Below are 18679 nucleotides of genomic sequence, written 5' to 3'. Positions count from 1 at the left end.
TAAAGGAAAAAATAAAAACTTAAATATTTTTTATAAATTTGTAACAATTTATATTAAAAATAAAAGTATGCTGTTTATATTTGGTATTAAATTTATAAAAAAAAGAAATTAAATTACTAAAAACAAATTGTTATTTATAATTATTTATTTACATATAATTATATTACAGCTTGTTTTTATTTATACAGTAGGGTAAAACAGTCGATTAAGTATGAAGGTGATGACTAGATTTATAAAACAAATTATATTAACCAAAAAACAATTAATCAGTCATTGTAATTAATTAAAATTTTTGATTAACCCGTTTAATTCTGACGTTGAGGGATACTAAGTTGACAAATAAAAATTTTCATGCGTGTTTTAGAGGAATGTCGGATATAAAAATTATATTGACATATTAAATAGAGAAAATAATTAAGTAAGCTGCCGTAATAATTGATAGCGACTAGTTTAAATATACAATTTACAGTAATTATTTAAAATAAATTGAGATTATCCCTCACGTTGAATATTTAATATTTAATACTGAAATATCTATTATGTACAATTTCTGGAGTTAGATTAAAAAATAAAAAAAATAATTAGCTAATTTGATTTCTTCAAACGCAAATATAAAATCGAATCTTTTGATTGTGCACAACTGAGAAGGCAGTAAATTATTTGAACAATTTTAAATACTTTAAGATAAAACTAGTAGAAAAAAAACAGCGCGCTGGCACTGACAGGACGGTGTAGCCTAAGCAATCTCGTTAAAATCGAGAAATTTAATAACTAAACTGGTAAAATTTAAATTGATTAATTTTTACCAGTACCGGTATTTTTTTATACAATCATTACCCAAGTCAACAACCACTAAATAGTTGTTAGGTAACACAGCGATCCCTGTTGGACGTCTTAATTTTGAGCTGTGCGAATCTATTTCAGTGAGCATTGCTCCACCGCCGAGTTTCATAACTTGGATAATGCTTCGGCCTTTGTCGCTACGTGAAGCCACTATTTTTCCATCTTGATCAACGGCTATTCCTCCGTACTTGCCTTTACCTATTTATAATGACAAGTACAGACAAAAAAAATTATTCAATAAATAAATACAATTTAATTAGCAGACTTCTGACAATTTGTAAGATTTTTCTTATTAAAAAAAATATTTAGAAAAATTTTATACTTAGAAAATTTTACAAATTGTAAGTACAATTTTTTAAAAATATTTCTTGGCTCTGATTTAATTAATAAAAAAAATTAAAAATTTTTAGTCGGCTGATTTTAGGATCATAAATTAAAAAAAAAAAATTCATAACTATGATACTGAAATTAGCAGACAGATTTTTTTTTTAATTTTATTTAAAAAATAAAATATTAAAAAAAAAAATCTATATTTAATTTGTAAAAAAAATTCTTAAAATTATCAGACGTCTTTTTAATCTATATAATTAAGAGAATAAGAAAAATTTTGTCTCCGGGATAGTCATATGATAAAATCGGTTTTTTTAGTGAAATTAAGTGTCATTGCAAAGGTCTTGATTATAATTTGTGCATTTTAAAGGTTTCATATCATTCTCACCGATAGTCAATTTATTATAAGTATTGAGGCTGCATTTAAAAATATCTCTAGATAGATAATTAAGAAATGACCTTGTATCTTGTGAAATATTGACATTTTTAAAGATATAAGCTCATCCTAATGTTACACTCATCGAGACCTTTCATTTGAGTACCCACATCAATTTTTCATATATTTCATATATATATTCCACAAATATCATATATATAAAATATATGAAAAATGCGATGTGGGTACTTAAATTAAAGGTCTCGATGAGTGTAAGATCGGAATGAGTTTATATCTTTAAAATTATCAATAATTAAGAAATGACCTCGTATCTCGTCAACTACTGACATTTTTAAAGATATAAGCTCACGCCGACATTACACTCATAGAGACCTTTAATTTGAGTACTCACATCAATTTTTCGTATATTTTATATATTTATATATTTCACAAATACCATATATATAAAATATATAAAAAATACAAAGTGGGTATTCAAATAAAAGCTCTTGATGAATGTAACATCAGGATGAGCTTAAATCTTTAAAATTATCATTAATTAAGAAATGACTTAGTATATTGTCGACTATTGACATTTTTAAAGATATAAGCTCATCCCGATGTTACACTCATCGAGACCTTTCATTTGAGTACCCACATCAATTTTTCATATATTTATATATTTCACAAATACCATATATATAAAATATATAAAAAATGCCATGTGGGTATTTAAATGAAAGGTCTCGATGGGTGTAACATCGAAATGAGTTTATATCTTAAAAAATGTCAATAATTAAGAAATGAATTTTTATCTTATGAAATATTGAAATTTTTAAAGATATTAGGTCACCTTGACATTACATTCATCGAGATCTTTCATTTGAGTACCCACATCAATTTTTCATATATTTATATATATTATATATATAAATATATGAAAAATATATCAAAAAAGCATGTGGGTACTTAAATGAAAGCTCTTGATGAGTGTAACGTCGGAATGAGCTTATATTTCACAAAATTTCAATATTTAAGAAAGTACAGTGCAATTTAACAAAAGTCATTCTTTAATAAAGCAAAATTTTATATATTTTATTTATTCATTGACTGCAAGGTTGCTAGTTTATATATAAGTTAATAAAAAAAATTACCTTTGCCTTCAGCATTAATTTCCTCTGAAAAATCTCCCTTAGCTGAGAAAACTTGTATCCTAGAATCAGCGACTAAAATTTCTCCAGCAGGCCCGACAGTAACGGAGCTAATTAGCTTGAGCATGCTTTTTTTTCCAACTTGGAAAAGTACTTTCCCGTCAGAATCGAAGACAAAAACACAGCTCTGTCCATTGTCTGCAACAAGTATGTGCCCATAGCTGCGATCTACCGCGACATCAATCGGCTCCTGGATAAAAAACACTCTTTTAGATAAAATTGACCCGGAAGCGCTAGCAAAAATTAACAAGTGGGCGTATAGCATAAAAAAAAAAGTGTAACGTGCGAACCTGAAACGCATTGTGAGTGAATGACCGAATGGTGTCGCCCAGTGAGCTCATTTCCGTAATTGTACGCGTTCTCCAATTTACTACAACTAGTCCTTGCTCTGAAATGGCTATTCCAGTGCAGCTGCGGCCCTCCAAGCCTTCATTAGTCACGTGTCTTTGGAATTCTAAATTACTGTCCAGCACCTGAGCAAAAAAAAATAAATAAAATAAATTAAAAGCACCCATTATTATTACTATAATAGACAAAATTATGATTTGATTTTTTTGAAGCAATCAAATATCAATATCGTTGAATTTTATTTGTGGTAATGTCTCAAGTAATCTTTTTACTAATCAAATTTTTTAAAATTATAATCATTGATATTTACTAGTTAATTTTAAATAATTAAATAGATTATCCGGATACACCAATTGTTGGCAGGTTAAAAAACTGATTGATCTAATTACTGACATACCTTCGCCCCAATTATTGACACCTATACTAAACATGCCTATAATTATCTGCTTATTCTTATTTATCCAAAATTATTATTAAGTAACCAATTTTATTAAAGTTTGTTAATAATAATTTCCATAAATGATTAATTACTTTTAAAAATATAAAAATTTATTTAAAAATAATTTATTTCATCAGAAGAATTCAAACTCTTACAGTTAATTTTTTAGATTAAAGTAAAAAAAAAGACGTGATAGCGCTGTCGAATGGCTGTCAATATGAGATTCAACTTAAAAATTATCAACTAGTTATTGACACCCATTATTTAAATATTATAAAGCATACAATTAATTTCGATTATTCAATTTTATAAATTTTTCATATATTGTTAATTAAAAAAAAAAAAAGATGATATTATTAGATGAAGAAATGAATTTCAACTTGGCATTTAAAAAAAATGCTTTTCTAATCAAAGTTGTTAAGAAAATAAACGTTCGTAAGCTGGTTTGATGAAATGGTGGTAACTTTATTTTTTTTTTTAATAATTAATATTTAATATTTTGAACTGACAGTAATTTTTTTCATTTTTTTAATTAATTAGAATTTAATAAAAATTTATATGATAGTTATTCTTATTACAGATGATTAAATATATTTAAAAATAATTTAGGGTGTCAATATTTAGGCCCCTGTCAATAATTGGGGCTGTTACGTTATTTACTAATTAATTTTAAATAATTAAATAGATTATCCGGATACACCAATTATTGGCAGGTTAAAAAACTGATTGATCTAATTACTGACATACCTTCGCCCCAATTATTGACACTTATACTAAGCATACCTATAATTATCTGCTTATTCTTATTTATCCAAACTTATTATTAAGTAATCAATTTTATTAAAGTTTATTAATAATAATTTCCATAAATGATTAATTCCTTTTAAAAATATAAAAATTTATTTAATCAGAAGAATTCAAACTCTTACAGTTAATTTTTTAGATTAAAGTCAAAAAAAGGCGTGAAGCGCTGTCGAATGACTGTCAATATGAGATTCAACTTAAAAATTATCAACTAGTTATTGACAGCCATTATTTAAATATTATAAAGCATACAATTAATTTCGATTATTCAATTTTATAAATTTTTCATATATTGTTAATTAAAAAAAAAAAAAAAAAGATGATATTATTAGATGAAGAAATGAATTTAAACTCGGCATTTCTAAAAAAGTATTTTCTAATCAAAGTTTTTAAGAAAATAAACGTTCGTAAGCTGGTTTGATGAAATGGTGGTAACTTTATTTTTTTTTTTAATAATTAATATTTAATATTTTGAACTGACATTAATTTTTTTAATTAATTGGAATTTAATAAAAATTTATATGATAGTTATTCTTATTACAGATAATTAAATATATTCAAAAATAATTTAGGGTGTCAATATTTAGGTCCTTGTCAATAATTGGGGCTTACATCTTAGCTGTTGTTATTATATTAGTATTATTATTAAATATCATTGTACCTTGATACGAGAATTGCCGGAGTCGACAATGTAAATAAACCCGTCATCGTCAACGGCAACAGCTACTGGTTGAAGAAATTCGTCTTTTCCGTGACCTTTGTGTCCGTAAACTTTGACTGGCTCATTGTGGGCAGTTGCGTTGAAAAACATCGGGTAGTCTTTGATAGGTCGCTCAAAAACCGAGAGCTTCAAAGCGTACCTTGATTCACAAGGCGGTCGAAATCTCACTTCATAAGTTCCATTGTCCAGATCCTCAACCTCTGTTTCTATTGTTTGATTATCTGCACCGTCTGATAGTGTCAGCTCGACGCTTATCGGATCTCCTCCTACATTTCGTGGGTGTCCATGGTAGTCAACAGTCTCTACTATCACAGTTGTTTCTAATTTAGCTATGGCTTCATCTTTTAGACTAGCTCTGCACAGTCCTAAAAATTTTCAACAGTAATTATTTTAAATTATAATAATAATCTATATTATTAAGAGAATAAAAAAATTTCTGTCTCCAGGATACATAATTAAGAAATGACCTTGTATCTTGTGAACTATTAACATTTTTAAAGATATAAGCTCATCCCGATTTTACACTCATCGAGACCTTTCATTTGAGTACCCACATCAATTTTTCATATATTTATATATTTTATATATATGTATATATGGAAAATATATAAAAAATGCATGTGGGTACTCAAATGAAAGCTCTTGATGAGTGTAACATCGGGATGAGTTTATATCTTTAAAAACTTCGTATTGTAAGAAAGTACAGTGCAATTTAACATAAGAAACGACCTCTTATCTTGTGAAATATTGACATTCTTAAAGATATAAGCTTATCCTGACATTACACTCATTGAGACCTTTCATTTGAGCACCTACATTAATTTTTCATATATTTTATATATTTATATATTTTATATATATGTATATATGGAAAATATATCAAAAATGCATGTGGGTACTCAAATGAAAGCTCTTGATGAGTATAACATCGGGATGGGCTTATATCTTTAAAAATGTCAATATTTAAGAAAATACAGTGCAATTTAACAAAAGTCATTATTTAATAAAGCAAAATTTTATTTATTTGTAGTTCACAAGTCACGGCAGTCACATAGTGACTGCAAGGTTGCTAGTAATAAATTAAAAAAATTATAAATTTATTATTATTAAAGCCAGGAAAAAAAACTAATAATAATAATAAAATTAAAAGACATTTGTCAATTTTTTTAATTTTTCTAACAATTAAATTATTATAAAAAAATTCCACATCTAAAAATTAAAAAAAAAAAATTACAAATGTAAATTTTTAGAGAATATTTTTTTTTATAATTAATTTTTAATAAAAATTAATAAAATTGTTAAATTTCTGTTGAATTAAGTATTAATAATAATAATAATAATAAACATACCTGGTAACGTTGTGCTAGACCTAACTCTTCCAAGTGTATCTAAAGCTTTTTCCAATTCCTCAACCGCATTGTTATGACAAAATTCAGCGGTAATAAATGCATTTTCACGCGGCTCGCTAAGTGCGACAGCCGCATCCAATTGATCAGTAAGGCTCCCAATTCTTTGTGTTATATTCCTCACTTCGACCTAAACAATTGTTCCAATTAAGTTAACAAAATTTAATTTACACTTCAACAAAAAAAAAAAAAATAATAATAATAATAAAACCTTACTTGATACTGCAAGCCTTCACACTCTTGTTGAACTTTATTTTTCTCCGCTTCAATGAGCGCAAGTTGTTCCTCGAGCACTCGCTTTTTGTCTCTGGCAGCTGCTGCGACCGCTGCTTGAAGCTCGTCACGTCTGCGTTCAACCTTGGCTATAATTTCAGTAAATTCCGCGTCTACGACATTCAGACACCTATCCATAGCAGTCTCTAGTCGCCTTAGCTCAGTGCTAACTGACTCCTGGGCTTGTGTTAGCTAAATAAAATAAAAATTAATTTTAATTTTAATAATTAATAAAATTAAATAATTAATTAATTCAAATTTCAGTAATTTAAATATTAATTTTAATTTCAATTTTAATAATTAATAGAATTAATTTTTAAATTAATTAATAAAATTAATTAATTAATTAATTCAAAGTTCAGTAATTTAAATATTAATTTTAATAATTAATAGAATTAATTTTTAAATTAATTAATAAAAACAATTCAGAAATTAATTTCAATTTTATTAATTAATAAAATTAAGTTTAATTTCAATTTTAATAATTAATAATTAATAAAGTAAATTTTAATAATTAATAAAAATAATTTTAATTTTATCAATTAATAAAAACAATTTAAAAATTAATTTAAATTTAAATTTTATTAATTATTAAAATTAAGTTTAATTTCAATTTTAATTTCAATAATTAATAATTGATAAAGTAAATTTTAATAATTAATAAGAATAAATTTTAATTTTATTCATTAATAAAATAAATATTAATAATAATTTTTAAATTTTGATATTTTTAAATTAATTAATAAAAACAATTTAGAAATTAATTTTAATTTTATTAATTAATAAAATTAAGATTAATTTCAATTTTAATAATGTAAAAATTAGTAAAGTAAATTTTAATAATTAATAAAATTAATTTTCAAATTTTAATATTTTTAAATTAATTAATAAAAACAATTTAGAAATTAATTTTAATTTTATTAATTAATAAAATTAAGATTAATTTCAATTTTAATAATGTCAAAAATTAGTAAAGTAAATTTTAATAATTAATAAAATTAATTTTTGTAAAATAAAAAAAAACCTTAGAAATACACTCGTTGGCTTTATAAAGCAAAATTTCCGACATCCTCTTAATAGCGATGCTGAAGGGTATGATTGTGTGCTCAGTGCACCCTGGAGAAGTCTCTGCATGATTTCCTCCAGTGCAAACCGTGCAGAAAACAGTATCACAAGTCTCGCAGAACAGCAGCTCCTGATTTATGTGAACAGAACACTTGGGAATAACTTCACGTCGTTGACGTGACATTAAATCCAGCAGTTGGTTCACCAGGAAGCTGGGAGGCAGTGCTGGTACTCCTCCTCGAGGAATTGTTATCAGTTCTCGGCAGATTGGACACCGAAACGCTCCGGCTTCTCGGGTCTGAGAGGCCGCGATCCTCGTTAGGCAGTGCAAGCATACCTAAAAATAACACCAGGATAATTAAAATTAAATTACTGTTTATAATTATTATTTATTATTTAACATACATTAATATTTTATGTTAGAGGAAATAAATAATTCTCACCGTGTGGGAACATGGCAAAAGTTTTGGCGTGTGCTCGCTCCCGTCGTAAACACACAGGCAAGTTCCACAGGTCAAGAAACTTTCGTTAAAGTCCTCGTAGTTTATGCTCACAGTCTCCACGAGCATCGAACTCATGCTGACCATTCTCTCCCCCAACCTGGTTCTATAAAAATTAATTTTTTTATTATTAACAATTTTTTTTATAATAATTTTTAAAAATAATTACAGAATTTTTTTTTAAACAATTGTAGTAAAATTAAAAATTTTTTTAATTTAACAAATTAGTTATGATTTTTGACAATTATAAAAATATTTATAATTTTATTAATTAATTGAAAAAATACATTTGATAATTTTTTTTTAAAGTTTAATAATAAAAAAATTTTTGATAATTCAAAATAATTTTGTCATTTAACTATTCAATTTTTTTTTTTGATAAAATTAATAACAAATATTTATTTTTATTTGAACTTAAATTTTTAATTTTATTTAATAAATAAAATTTGCTCCAAAAAATTATGTTTAAAAAATATTTTTTATTTTTAAAAATTTTTAAATGTTAATTTATTTGCTAAAAAAATTTTTAAAATTATAAAATATCTTTTTATTTGTTTCTTAAAGTTTAAAAATAATGTCAAAATTTTAAATAATTTTTATTAAATTTTTTTTTTTAATAAAATTAATGACAAATATTATTTATTTTAATCTAAACTTAACTTTTTAATTTATGACATTAAAGTTAGCAGTTACTTAACCATTTTTTAATTTTATTCAACAGAAAGATTTGTTTCAAAAAATTATTTTTAAAAAATTGCATTTTTTATTTTTTAAAATTTTTAGATGTCAATTTTTTTTTGCCATAATTTATTTGTTATAAAATTTTCTAAATTATTAAACATGTGCTATATTAAATGACATTTTTAATTTTATTTAATAAAAAAATTTGTTCCAAAAAATTATTTTTAAAAAATAACTTTTTTTATTTTTTTAAATTTCTAAATGTCAATTTATTTGTTAAAAAAATTTTTGAAATTATAAAATACCTTTTAATTTATTTTTTAAAGTTTAAAAATAATGTCAAAATTTTAAATAATTTTTATTCAAATTTTTTTTAAAATAAAATTAATAAATATTATTTATTTGAACTTAAATTTTTAATTTTATTTAATAAATAAAATTTGCTCCAAAAAATTATGTTTAAAAAATATTTTTTATTTTTAAAAATTTTCGTGTCAATTTATTTGCTAAAAAAATTTCTAAAATTATAAAATATCTTTTTATTTGTTTCTTAAAGTTTAAAAATAATGTCAAAATTTTAAATAATTTTTATTAAAATTTTTTTTTAATAAAATTAATAACAAACATTATTTATTTTAATTTGAACAAATTTTTAATTTTATTTAATAAATAAAATTTGCTGGAAAAAATTATCTTTTTAAATTTTTAAATGTCAATTTATTTGCTAAAAAAATTATAAAATATCTTTTAAAAAATAATTTTGACATTTTTAATTATTATAATTTTTTAAACAAAAAAAAAATTAATGTTTATGATATTAAATTCTAACCACAACTTAAAACTTACTGAATAGCTAATCGAAGAGCTTCCATAATAATTTTCCATAAAAAAAATCTCTAAATAAAGATAATAACTAAATAAACATAAAACAGAATTTTTCACAACACCATGGAGGACGCATTGTCCTGTAAAAACTCTCGATTGGCCATTAACATTCTCACTGGCACTTAAAACAATCCATGATTATTTATAAAAAAAAAAAACAAAGATAAAAATGGCAGCGAGTGAATAATTACACTGACAATAAAATATAAATATAAATGTATAAATGATGAATCTGAAGTGAAAAGCAATACAAGAGCAACGACTAAAGACCACAGATACAGTCTTACAATCTCGCAGAATGCAGAGAGCCCACGGCTCACGTTTCACAGCTGCGCACGTTTCTCAGATGCTGTTTGTAGCCGGGCTGGGATTGGTCCGCGCTGAGGCCGACAGAGACGCCACGGCGCTGCGGTGGGAAAGAGAAGGAAAGAAGACTACCAGCGGGGGAGGATGCCAGGCTGATTCAAGTTTGAGAGAGATGGAGAAAGAGTAACTAAACGCACGTTGCGCGTGTTTAAACCTGCTTGTATTTTTCATTGTCTGCAGCTGTGAGTGTGTGTGTTTTGTTTGTGTTTGTGTTGTGTAAGTGTCAGTTGGATGTGGATGTGTTAATATTTGTGAGGTAAACACCGGGGTGAACAGCATCTGAATCTTAAATTTATATTTTATACAGGCATTGGTATAGTTAAGTATTCGAGATGCCAATTCGCTGGATTCAAAAGAGAAAGGCTTTTTAAGAGAACGAGAGTAAAAGATATCATATGGATATATCACACAAGTATCAAGTATGACATGACAAATGACACTAAAGTTGACAGATATTAGAAGTTTTATTTTTATTATTTTATGAAAATTAATTTAGCATATATTTAATAATTTTATAGCAAATAAATAATGGCAAAAAAAATTATAAAGAAAAGTTGACATGTAGAAATTTTAAAAAATAAAAAATGCAATTTTTTTTAAATAATTTTTTGGAACAAATTTTTTTGATAAATAAAATTAAAATATTGTTCAATGATTGCTAACTAAAATGTCATTTTTTTTCAATTTTACAAGTTTAATTCTTTGATTAAATTTTTTCAATAATGAAATCGCTCTATAATAATAATAAAAAAATTTTTATAATACTAAAGTACGTTAGCCGACATTTTTTATTTTCTGATTTTTTTTCAATAATTAAATTAGAACAAAAAAATATTTTTAAAAAATTGCATTTGTAATTTTTTAATATTTCTGCATGTCAATATTTTTTTTTATTTATTATCAATTTTACAAGTTTAATTCTTTAATTAAATTTTTTTAATCATTAAATCGCTCTAAAATAATAAAAAAAAAATTTTATAATACTAAAGTTAGCCGACATTTTTAATTTTTTTTCAATAATTAAGTTAGAACAAAGAAATATTTAAAAAAAATTGCATTTGTAATTTTTTAATATTTCTACATGTCAATATTTTTTTTTGTTATAATTTATTTGTTAAAAAAAATTCTAAAAATTATTAAATATCTGCTAAATTAATTATCATAAAATTTTTTTAAAAATTGTCGTCAGTGTCATTCCAAAAAAATTTTTCATCTCACCAAAAACATTGTAAAATTAAAATTACCTGTCACTTTACAATTTTTTAATTTTATTTAACAAAAAAATTTGTTAAAAAAAATTATTATAATAATAAAGTTAGCCGACATTTTTAATTTTTTGATTCTGCTTCATTTATTAAATTAGAACTAAAAAATATTTTTTTAAAATTGCACTTACAGTTTTTCAAATTTTCTACATATCAAATTTTTTTTTTTAATGTTTGTAATAATTTTTTTCAGTAAAAAAAATTATAAAAATTTTTAATTGCATTTTTAATTTTTTAAAATTTCTGTCAATTTTTTTTGCCATAATTTATTTGTTATAAAATTCTTAAAATTATTGAATATATGCTAAATTAAATGATATTAAAGTTAGCTGTCACTTAACCATTTTTTACTTTTATTTAACAAAAAAATTCGTTCCAAAAACTTATTTTTAAAAAATTGCATTTTTAATTTTTAAAATTTTCTAAATGTCAATTTTTTTCTTATTTTTTTTATGCAGTAATTTATTTATTAGAAAAATTCTTAAATATCTGCAAAATTAATTTTCATTAAATTAATTTATGATACTAAAGTTAGCCGACGTTTTTAATGCTTTGATTTTTTTTTAATAATTAAATTAGAACAAAAAAATATTTTTAAAAAATTACACTTACAGTTTTTAAAGTTTTTTACAGGTGAAAATTTTTTTTTTATTTTTTCGTAATCATTTTTTCGATCAAAAAAAACTAAAAATTTTTAAATGTCGGCTAACTTAATTTTCATAATTTTAATAAATTAAAAATGCAATTTTTTAAAAATAATTTTTCGATGACCCTGAAGTTAGCAGACGTGTAAAAATTTTTGATTTTTTTTATTAATTAAATTACAACTAAGAAGATATTTCTAAAAAATTGCATTTTTAGTTTTTTAAGTTTTTTGCACGTAAAATTTTTTTTTTAATCTTTTAATTAAAATTTTTTCAATAAAAAATTTCTCAAAATTTAGAAATGTCGGCTAACAACAGTATCATTACTGAAGTTAGCTAACAACTGTCAATTTTTTAAATTCTAATAATAAATTAATTTAATAAAAAATTCTATACATTTAAAAATTACAATTGTAATTAGATTGTTGTAAAAATTAAAAAAATTGACAGCTAACTTCAGCATCATACTAAGAAGAAGAAGAGAAGGAGAATTGAAGTTTAGAATTAAATATAATAAGAGTAAGAGGTTTTAATAATAATGTTAGTATTTTTTAATAACAAAAATACCACTTGTAGGCTGAAATTATGGTTCTGATATACGCGTCATCGTAGTCGAAAAAATCTAAAACCATAATTTCAACCTATAACTCCTCCAGTAGGTTGTGGAGGCTCAAAATATGTTTTTAATTTTGACTCGGGAATTCATATATAAATTACTAATAAGATAAAAGAGTATAATATTTGTTAATAAGACAAAAGAGTATACTCATTGAAAATTGTATGATTATAGTCTTATATAATGGCTTTCTATTATGTTGAATTAATATAAGTCCAATGAGTCTTAACGGTTGATTACAAAAAAAATTTTGTTCCCGCGCGATTACAATGGTGTATACGGTTTTCACTGAATTAAAAATTTGATTTTGATACGAATAGCATTTGCTAAGTTTTTTAAACTTAGTTTAAGTAATAAAAGTATATATTATATTTGGCTATTTTTAAATACACATTTAATTTCCCAAACAATTTTCCATAAGTGCATTTTTATGTTCTTTTACAACCGTCATTCCTTGGTAAAATTAAATAAAAAAATTATTATGATTTTTAGATGTATTAATTTTGCTTATGTATGAAAAAAAATGAAAATTAAGTTAGCCGTCATCTAAAAATTTTTAGAATTTCTTTTTATTGAAAAAATTATTACAAAAAAATAAAAAAAATTTCATTCGTAAAAAATTTGAAAAGCTGTGTTTAAAAAAATATTTTTTGTTCTAATTTAATTATTGAAAACAAATAAAAAAATTAAAAACGTCAGCTAACATTAGTAATATAAAAAAAAAAAAAAAACAATAAAATGCCTGCCACGGATTCGAACCTGGGTTAAAGAATTTCAAATTCTTACGTTCAACCAACTTTGCTATAACAGACCTTCAGAAAAAGGGTCGTATTTCAATACTAAAGCTGCACTTGACGAGATCCGCGAATAACCTCAATCAATGTTTATTGGCATAATAACTAACTTTTTATCATTTATCATTTTTAACTATTTATTAACTCAATATTATTGAAAGATAATAGATAATTGCTAATAATTTTAGTCTACATTGTACACATCCTCAATCGCATACCCACGGAACAAAATTAACTACTTTGGTTATTTATCCGGTAAATAACCTGCTGAAAATTGGTAAAATAAGTAAAATATTTATTTTACCGGTAAATTCTCTTCCCTAGCTATATGTAAGTACAGGAACTAAATTATGAGACCTTGCTATTGCGTGATGCCGTAGGCGCCAGTATTAAGAATATAAAGTGCTTTTTTTCAGGTACACTTGCTAGGTTTACTTGCAGTTGAACGAGTAGATTCGATTTTTAGAGCCAGGTAATTGCACGCCTCATAGCGCGAAGCGCGTGAGGTTGTGCTTTATACTCGACTTGTCAAGTTCAAGCAATTTTGTGATCTTTAAATGCCTTTATCACAAGCATACTACACTTATACAATGATATAAGTAGATGTACACCGAAAAAACACTTAAATTAAACCATCTTTTAATTTCTAAAATCATTTTAAGTTGCTATTTTGAAAAAAAAAACGTTTTGAAAAAAATTTTACGTGGACGTCCGGATGTCACCCCATTTTGGATGTACCAACGATTACTCCCGAACAAATTGATATTTCAAGACCGGACCTTTTTTATTAGTTTAAGAATTCGATGAACTGGGTCCGTATTTCATATCAGTGGCCTAGTTTACGTATTTTTTTTTTATTGAATTTTTATTAAAATTCACTACGATACAATCGTACAAAGCCAAACGAACTTTTCTTATTTGTCACGTGAAAACTATGGCGCCACTTGATCAAGTTAGATTTTTTTAGACTGCGTGCGCATATGACAAGAAAAAAGGGCGCCGATGTTTAAAAAAAAAATAAAAAATACTCTGTAAGAAATTACTTAATTATAATTTTTTTTTTTTTTTTTTTTTTTAATCAATTACACAATTAATTGTTTTCTTGTAAAATGAATGAGCGTTATGAGGCGTGCACTTTTGGATTTTCCAAACTTTTTTTAAATTCTACAGAAATTTGCATGGATTGAGAAAATTACTGAGAAATATCTAAATAATCATACAGATAATTTTAGATCATAAAATTTTATTGTCTGGGTGAAATTTTTATTTTATGAAGATGATTTACTAATAATGGAATTTTATGAGAATCAGTATCATTTTTATTTGACAGCTTGTTTTTTTTATTTAAAAATTTTAAATTAATTTTAATAAAAAATTTTTATGAAGTTGCTGAAGAAGAAATTTAATTAAAAAAAAATTTTTTTTAATTGTAATTTTTCATAGAAAAATTTTATTAATTTTATTGATAATTAATTATAAAACTTTCTAAAAATATAAATCAATTTTTTTTTTTAATAAACTCAAGTGATCTATAATTAATTTTTAATAAAAAAAAAATATTTCAGCTTGAATAAAAATTTTCCAAAGGATAAAAAAATGAAAATAAAATTATCCAGACGTGTTAATTTTTTTTATGGAGTAAAAACAAGCTGACAAATCTTTATAAATTTAATATAGATACTTAACTTTATTATTATCAGACACACGTTAAGATGGATCAAGTCTCCGGGTCACCCGGTGTAATAGTCCATCAGACTTAGTGCCGGGGTCATAACCGCTTAATTGGTCAGGAGCATAAAAAACAAACCCAGAGTCATATATGTATAACAAGCTGTACAAGTATGCTGCTTTATTTTCATAGACTATCACTAAAATTCCATAAAAACCTACATTGATATTCCTCGAATTAAATATTCTACAACTATTTTCATTAAGGAATATATAAATATCAGACTAAGAATAGATTCTTAAATTTTACAGCTATTTTAGAGTTTATAATTAACTCTAGAAATAGTTTCGGAATATATTCTTCTTTAACTCCGTTAAATAAAATTATAGAATAAAGAATAATCATTTAAAAACTCAAAAAACTCATGCATAAAAACAAAACGATGGGAACAAAATTAAAATATTGGTTATTGTCAAATAGACATTAATATTTTTACGTCTAAATTTAATATAAATGATAGGTACTAATAATCTAGAAATACAAATATCTTTATAATTATACATAGTATATAAATTTACTTAAAAATACCCAATAAGATTGATATCTGATGTTAAAAAATTGTTTTTATAAGGTAAAGTTCCCAGTAGTTGAACAGGTTTCAAAGTCAAACTTATTTGACCTTACTTATAATATATAAAGGAATTATTAGTTCAAATTAGTGATTTTCATCAAAATATAAACAATTTTGAATTGATTAGCAAAATAACAAAGATAATTGATTATTTATATTTTGAAAATATTTTTAAAATAGACTATCAAAGGAGTAGTAGTTGAACAATCAATTCTGACAAGCCTTAGTAGTTGAACTAATAAAATATATGGCAATAGGCACACCAAAAATTTTCAACGTTTTATTGAAATATCTAAAGAAATATAACATATTATTGAGTAATATTAAAAATAATACTGTCAATATTTAATATGTTCATTTAAAAATGATAAATATTTGTATTTAAGTTTTTAATTACATTTTTTATGAATGACAAAGCAAATTTTCAATTATAAATCAAAAAAACTCAGTTCAAAACGTTCAATAATTTTTAACTACACTAATTTTTAGTCATAAAACTTATTTAAATTGCAGTAATTAATACAAATAACAATGCTGATCACTAGTCTATAAACCTATTAGAGGGTTATAGTGCTGTTAAAATTATACGGCCTCAACCTGTTCAGGTTATGGGTACCGCTTTGAAAATTTCGAGGTATAGTTGAACGCTAAAATTTAATATGAAAATTCTAGTTTATGTCTTTGTAAAAAATATATGTTATTTAGAAAAGACTATTTCATTAGATGGTACAATTTTTTTTTACTTAAAATGATGATATACCGTTTTTTTGACTGATTGTTCGGTTTACGATTTAGTACCTTTTTATAAAAAAAATAGCATCTATCGGCGATTCTCGACATGTTAACTTTTAAGTTAATAAAAATATAATTTTTTTGATTTATAATTGAAAAAACTTACAGAAATCAATTACTGTATCATTTAATAATTATAATATGCTTATATTACTCATAATAAATTTACGGATTTTGTATTATAACAATTTTAAAAGTCTGTTCAAGTATTGGTCCCATTTTTCTAAGTGTTCAAGTACTGGGTACTTTACTTTATGAAAGGAGTAGTAGTTGAACACTCTGGGAGCAGTAGTTGAACTAATAAAATATATGGCAATAGGCACACCAAAAATTTTCAACGTTTTATTAAAATATCTAAAGAAATATAACATATTATTGAATAATATTAAAAATAATACTGTCAATATTTAATATGTTTATTTAAAAATGATAAATATTTGTATTTAAGTTTTTAATTACATTTTTTATAAATGACAAAGCAAATTTTTAATTACAAATCAAAAAAACTCAATTCAAAACGTTCAATAATTTTTAACTACACTAATTTTCAGTCATAAAACTTATTTAAATTGCAGTAATTAATACAAATGACAATGCTGATCACTAGCCTATAAACTTATTAGAGGTTATAGTGCTGTTAAAATTATACAGCCTCAACCTGTTCAGGTTATGGGTACCGATTTGAAAATTTCGAGGTATAGTTGAACGCTAAAATTTAATATAGAAATTCTAGTTTATGTCTTCGCAAAAAATATATGTTATTTAGAAAAGACTATTTCATTAGATGGTACAATTTTTTTTTACTTAAAATGATGATATACCGTTTTTTTGACTGATTGTTCGGTTTACGATTCAGTACCTTTTTATGAAAAAAATAGCATCTATCGGCGATTCTCGACATGTTAACTTTTAAGTTAATAAAAATATAATTTTTTTGATTTATAATGGAAAAAACTTACAGAAATCAATTACTGTATCATTTAATAATTATAATATGCTTATATTACTCATAATAAATTTACGGATTTTGTATTATAACAATTTTAAAAGTCTGTTTAAGTACTTGTCCCATTTTTCTAAGTGTTCAAGTACTGGGTACTTTATCTTATGGGGTTTCTCAAATAAACGATTTATGTATGTATATATGTTTTATATCTTGATATAGAATAAATAAATACTTACATAAAAGGACAACAGTTCATGTAGCCGCTGGTATAAAAACAAATTAACAAAATATTTCTTTGTTCAAATTCAAAAGAAGAAATCCAGTTAGATCCGCATCAACATCATCTTCATGACACAAATATAATAAAGATCCAGATGATACCACATCAAGCCAATAATAAAGATCGGATTTTATTGGCAGCTTACTATATTATTTAAATATAATAATATCGATTCCGTACGCGTGCCAGGTGTCTGAGCAGGTGTAGCGTTTTCTTTGTTACGTTCTGCATAAGTAATAGCTAGAGTTGCAATATAACATCTAATAAATAATTATAAAAATTAATTACAACAGAGTTGTAAAGATAAACATTGAGAAGAAATTAAACTTTGATTTACTGGTCACATAAAAGGAAAGCATGCGCTATTTTAATCGGGTCACAATCCACTCGACCGAGATTATCAACCCAAGGGCGTTCACAGACAATCGGCATATTAATGTAAACTTTTAAATAATTACTATAATTATTTTAATTAAAATAACTAAAAAGATTTTTTGTTCACTAGCGGCTGGATTATAATTGCAAAAAATAACTTAAAGTTTGTAAATAAAACGGTGTTGCGGCCATTGATGTCGGGAGAGACTGAGGGTTGCGGGTTGCTTGCGCAGCGAGTTTCTCCCCTTGGAGTAGCTTCAACCCCCACTAAGCTCGCTCCTATCGAACTGGTACCGTAGGTCATGTCCTTGTTGTATTAATTTATTTTTTTTATTTCAGGATCTAGATCCAGGATTGCGAAGAATAATCTTAATTCCAGTTGATGTTGTTGATGATGATAAATAAAAAGGCAAGACCAG

The 18679-nt window shown here is 24.4% G+C and overlaps 1 protein-coding gene and 1 long non-coding RNA gene across 6 annotated transcripts; one reads left to right on the top strand and one right to left on the bottom strand.

The window, feature by feature from the left end:
- Window positions 1-127: 127 nt before the first annotated feature.
- LOC123264979 (tripartite motif-containing protein 2-like) lies at window positions 128-18393 on the bottom strand. 5 transcript variants are annotated; one of them, XM_044728535.1, is made up of 10 exons: window positions 18223-18393; window positions 17842-18145; window positions 8260-8422; window positions 7776-8153; window positions 6695-6943; window positions 6422-6608; window positions 5013-5437; window positions 3051-3233; window positions 2704-2950; window positions 128-1041 (listed from the first exon to the last, which is right to left on the bottom strand). In XM_044728535.1, exons 2-10 carry the CDS (start codon window positions 17859-17861, stop codon window positions 803-805), a joined length of 2091 nt encoding a protein of 696 aa, XP_044584470.1. In that variant the 5' UTR covers window positions 17862-18145; window positions 18223-18393; the 3' UTR covers window positions 128-802. The 5 variants fall into 5 exon arrangements, with proteins under 5 accessions (XP_044584470.1, XP_044584471.1, XP_044584474.1 ...); XM_044728536.1 differs by having other exon boundaries at window positions 17842-18110; XM_044728539.1 differs by lacking the exon at window positions 18223-18393 and adding an exon at window positions 15254-15344 and having other exon boundaries at window positions 17842-18186.
- Window positions 10583-14040, top strand: LOC123264985. The gene is made up of 2 exons (XR_006509462.1): window positions 10583-10667; window positions 13984-14040. It is a non-coding gene; the product is annotated as an uncharacterized LOC123264985 (long non-coding RNA).
- Window positions 18394-18679: the final 286 nt, after the last annotated feature.

Source organism: Cotesia glomerata, linkage group LG5, assembly GCF_020080835.1.
Source record: "Cotesia glomerata isolate CgM1 linkage group LG5, MPM_Cglom_v2.3, whole genome shotgun sequence".
Classification (NCBI taxonomy): domain Eukaryota; kingdom Metazoa; phylum Arthropoda; class Insecta; order Hymenoptera; family Braconidae; genus Cotesia; species Cotesia glomerata.
The sequence above is the reverse complement of the archived record's forward strand: the minus strand, read 5'-3'. Positions and strand labels throughout refer to the sequence as shown.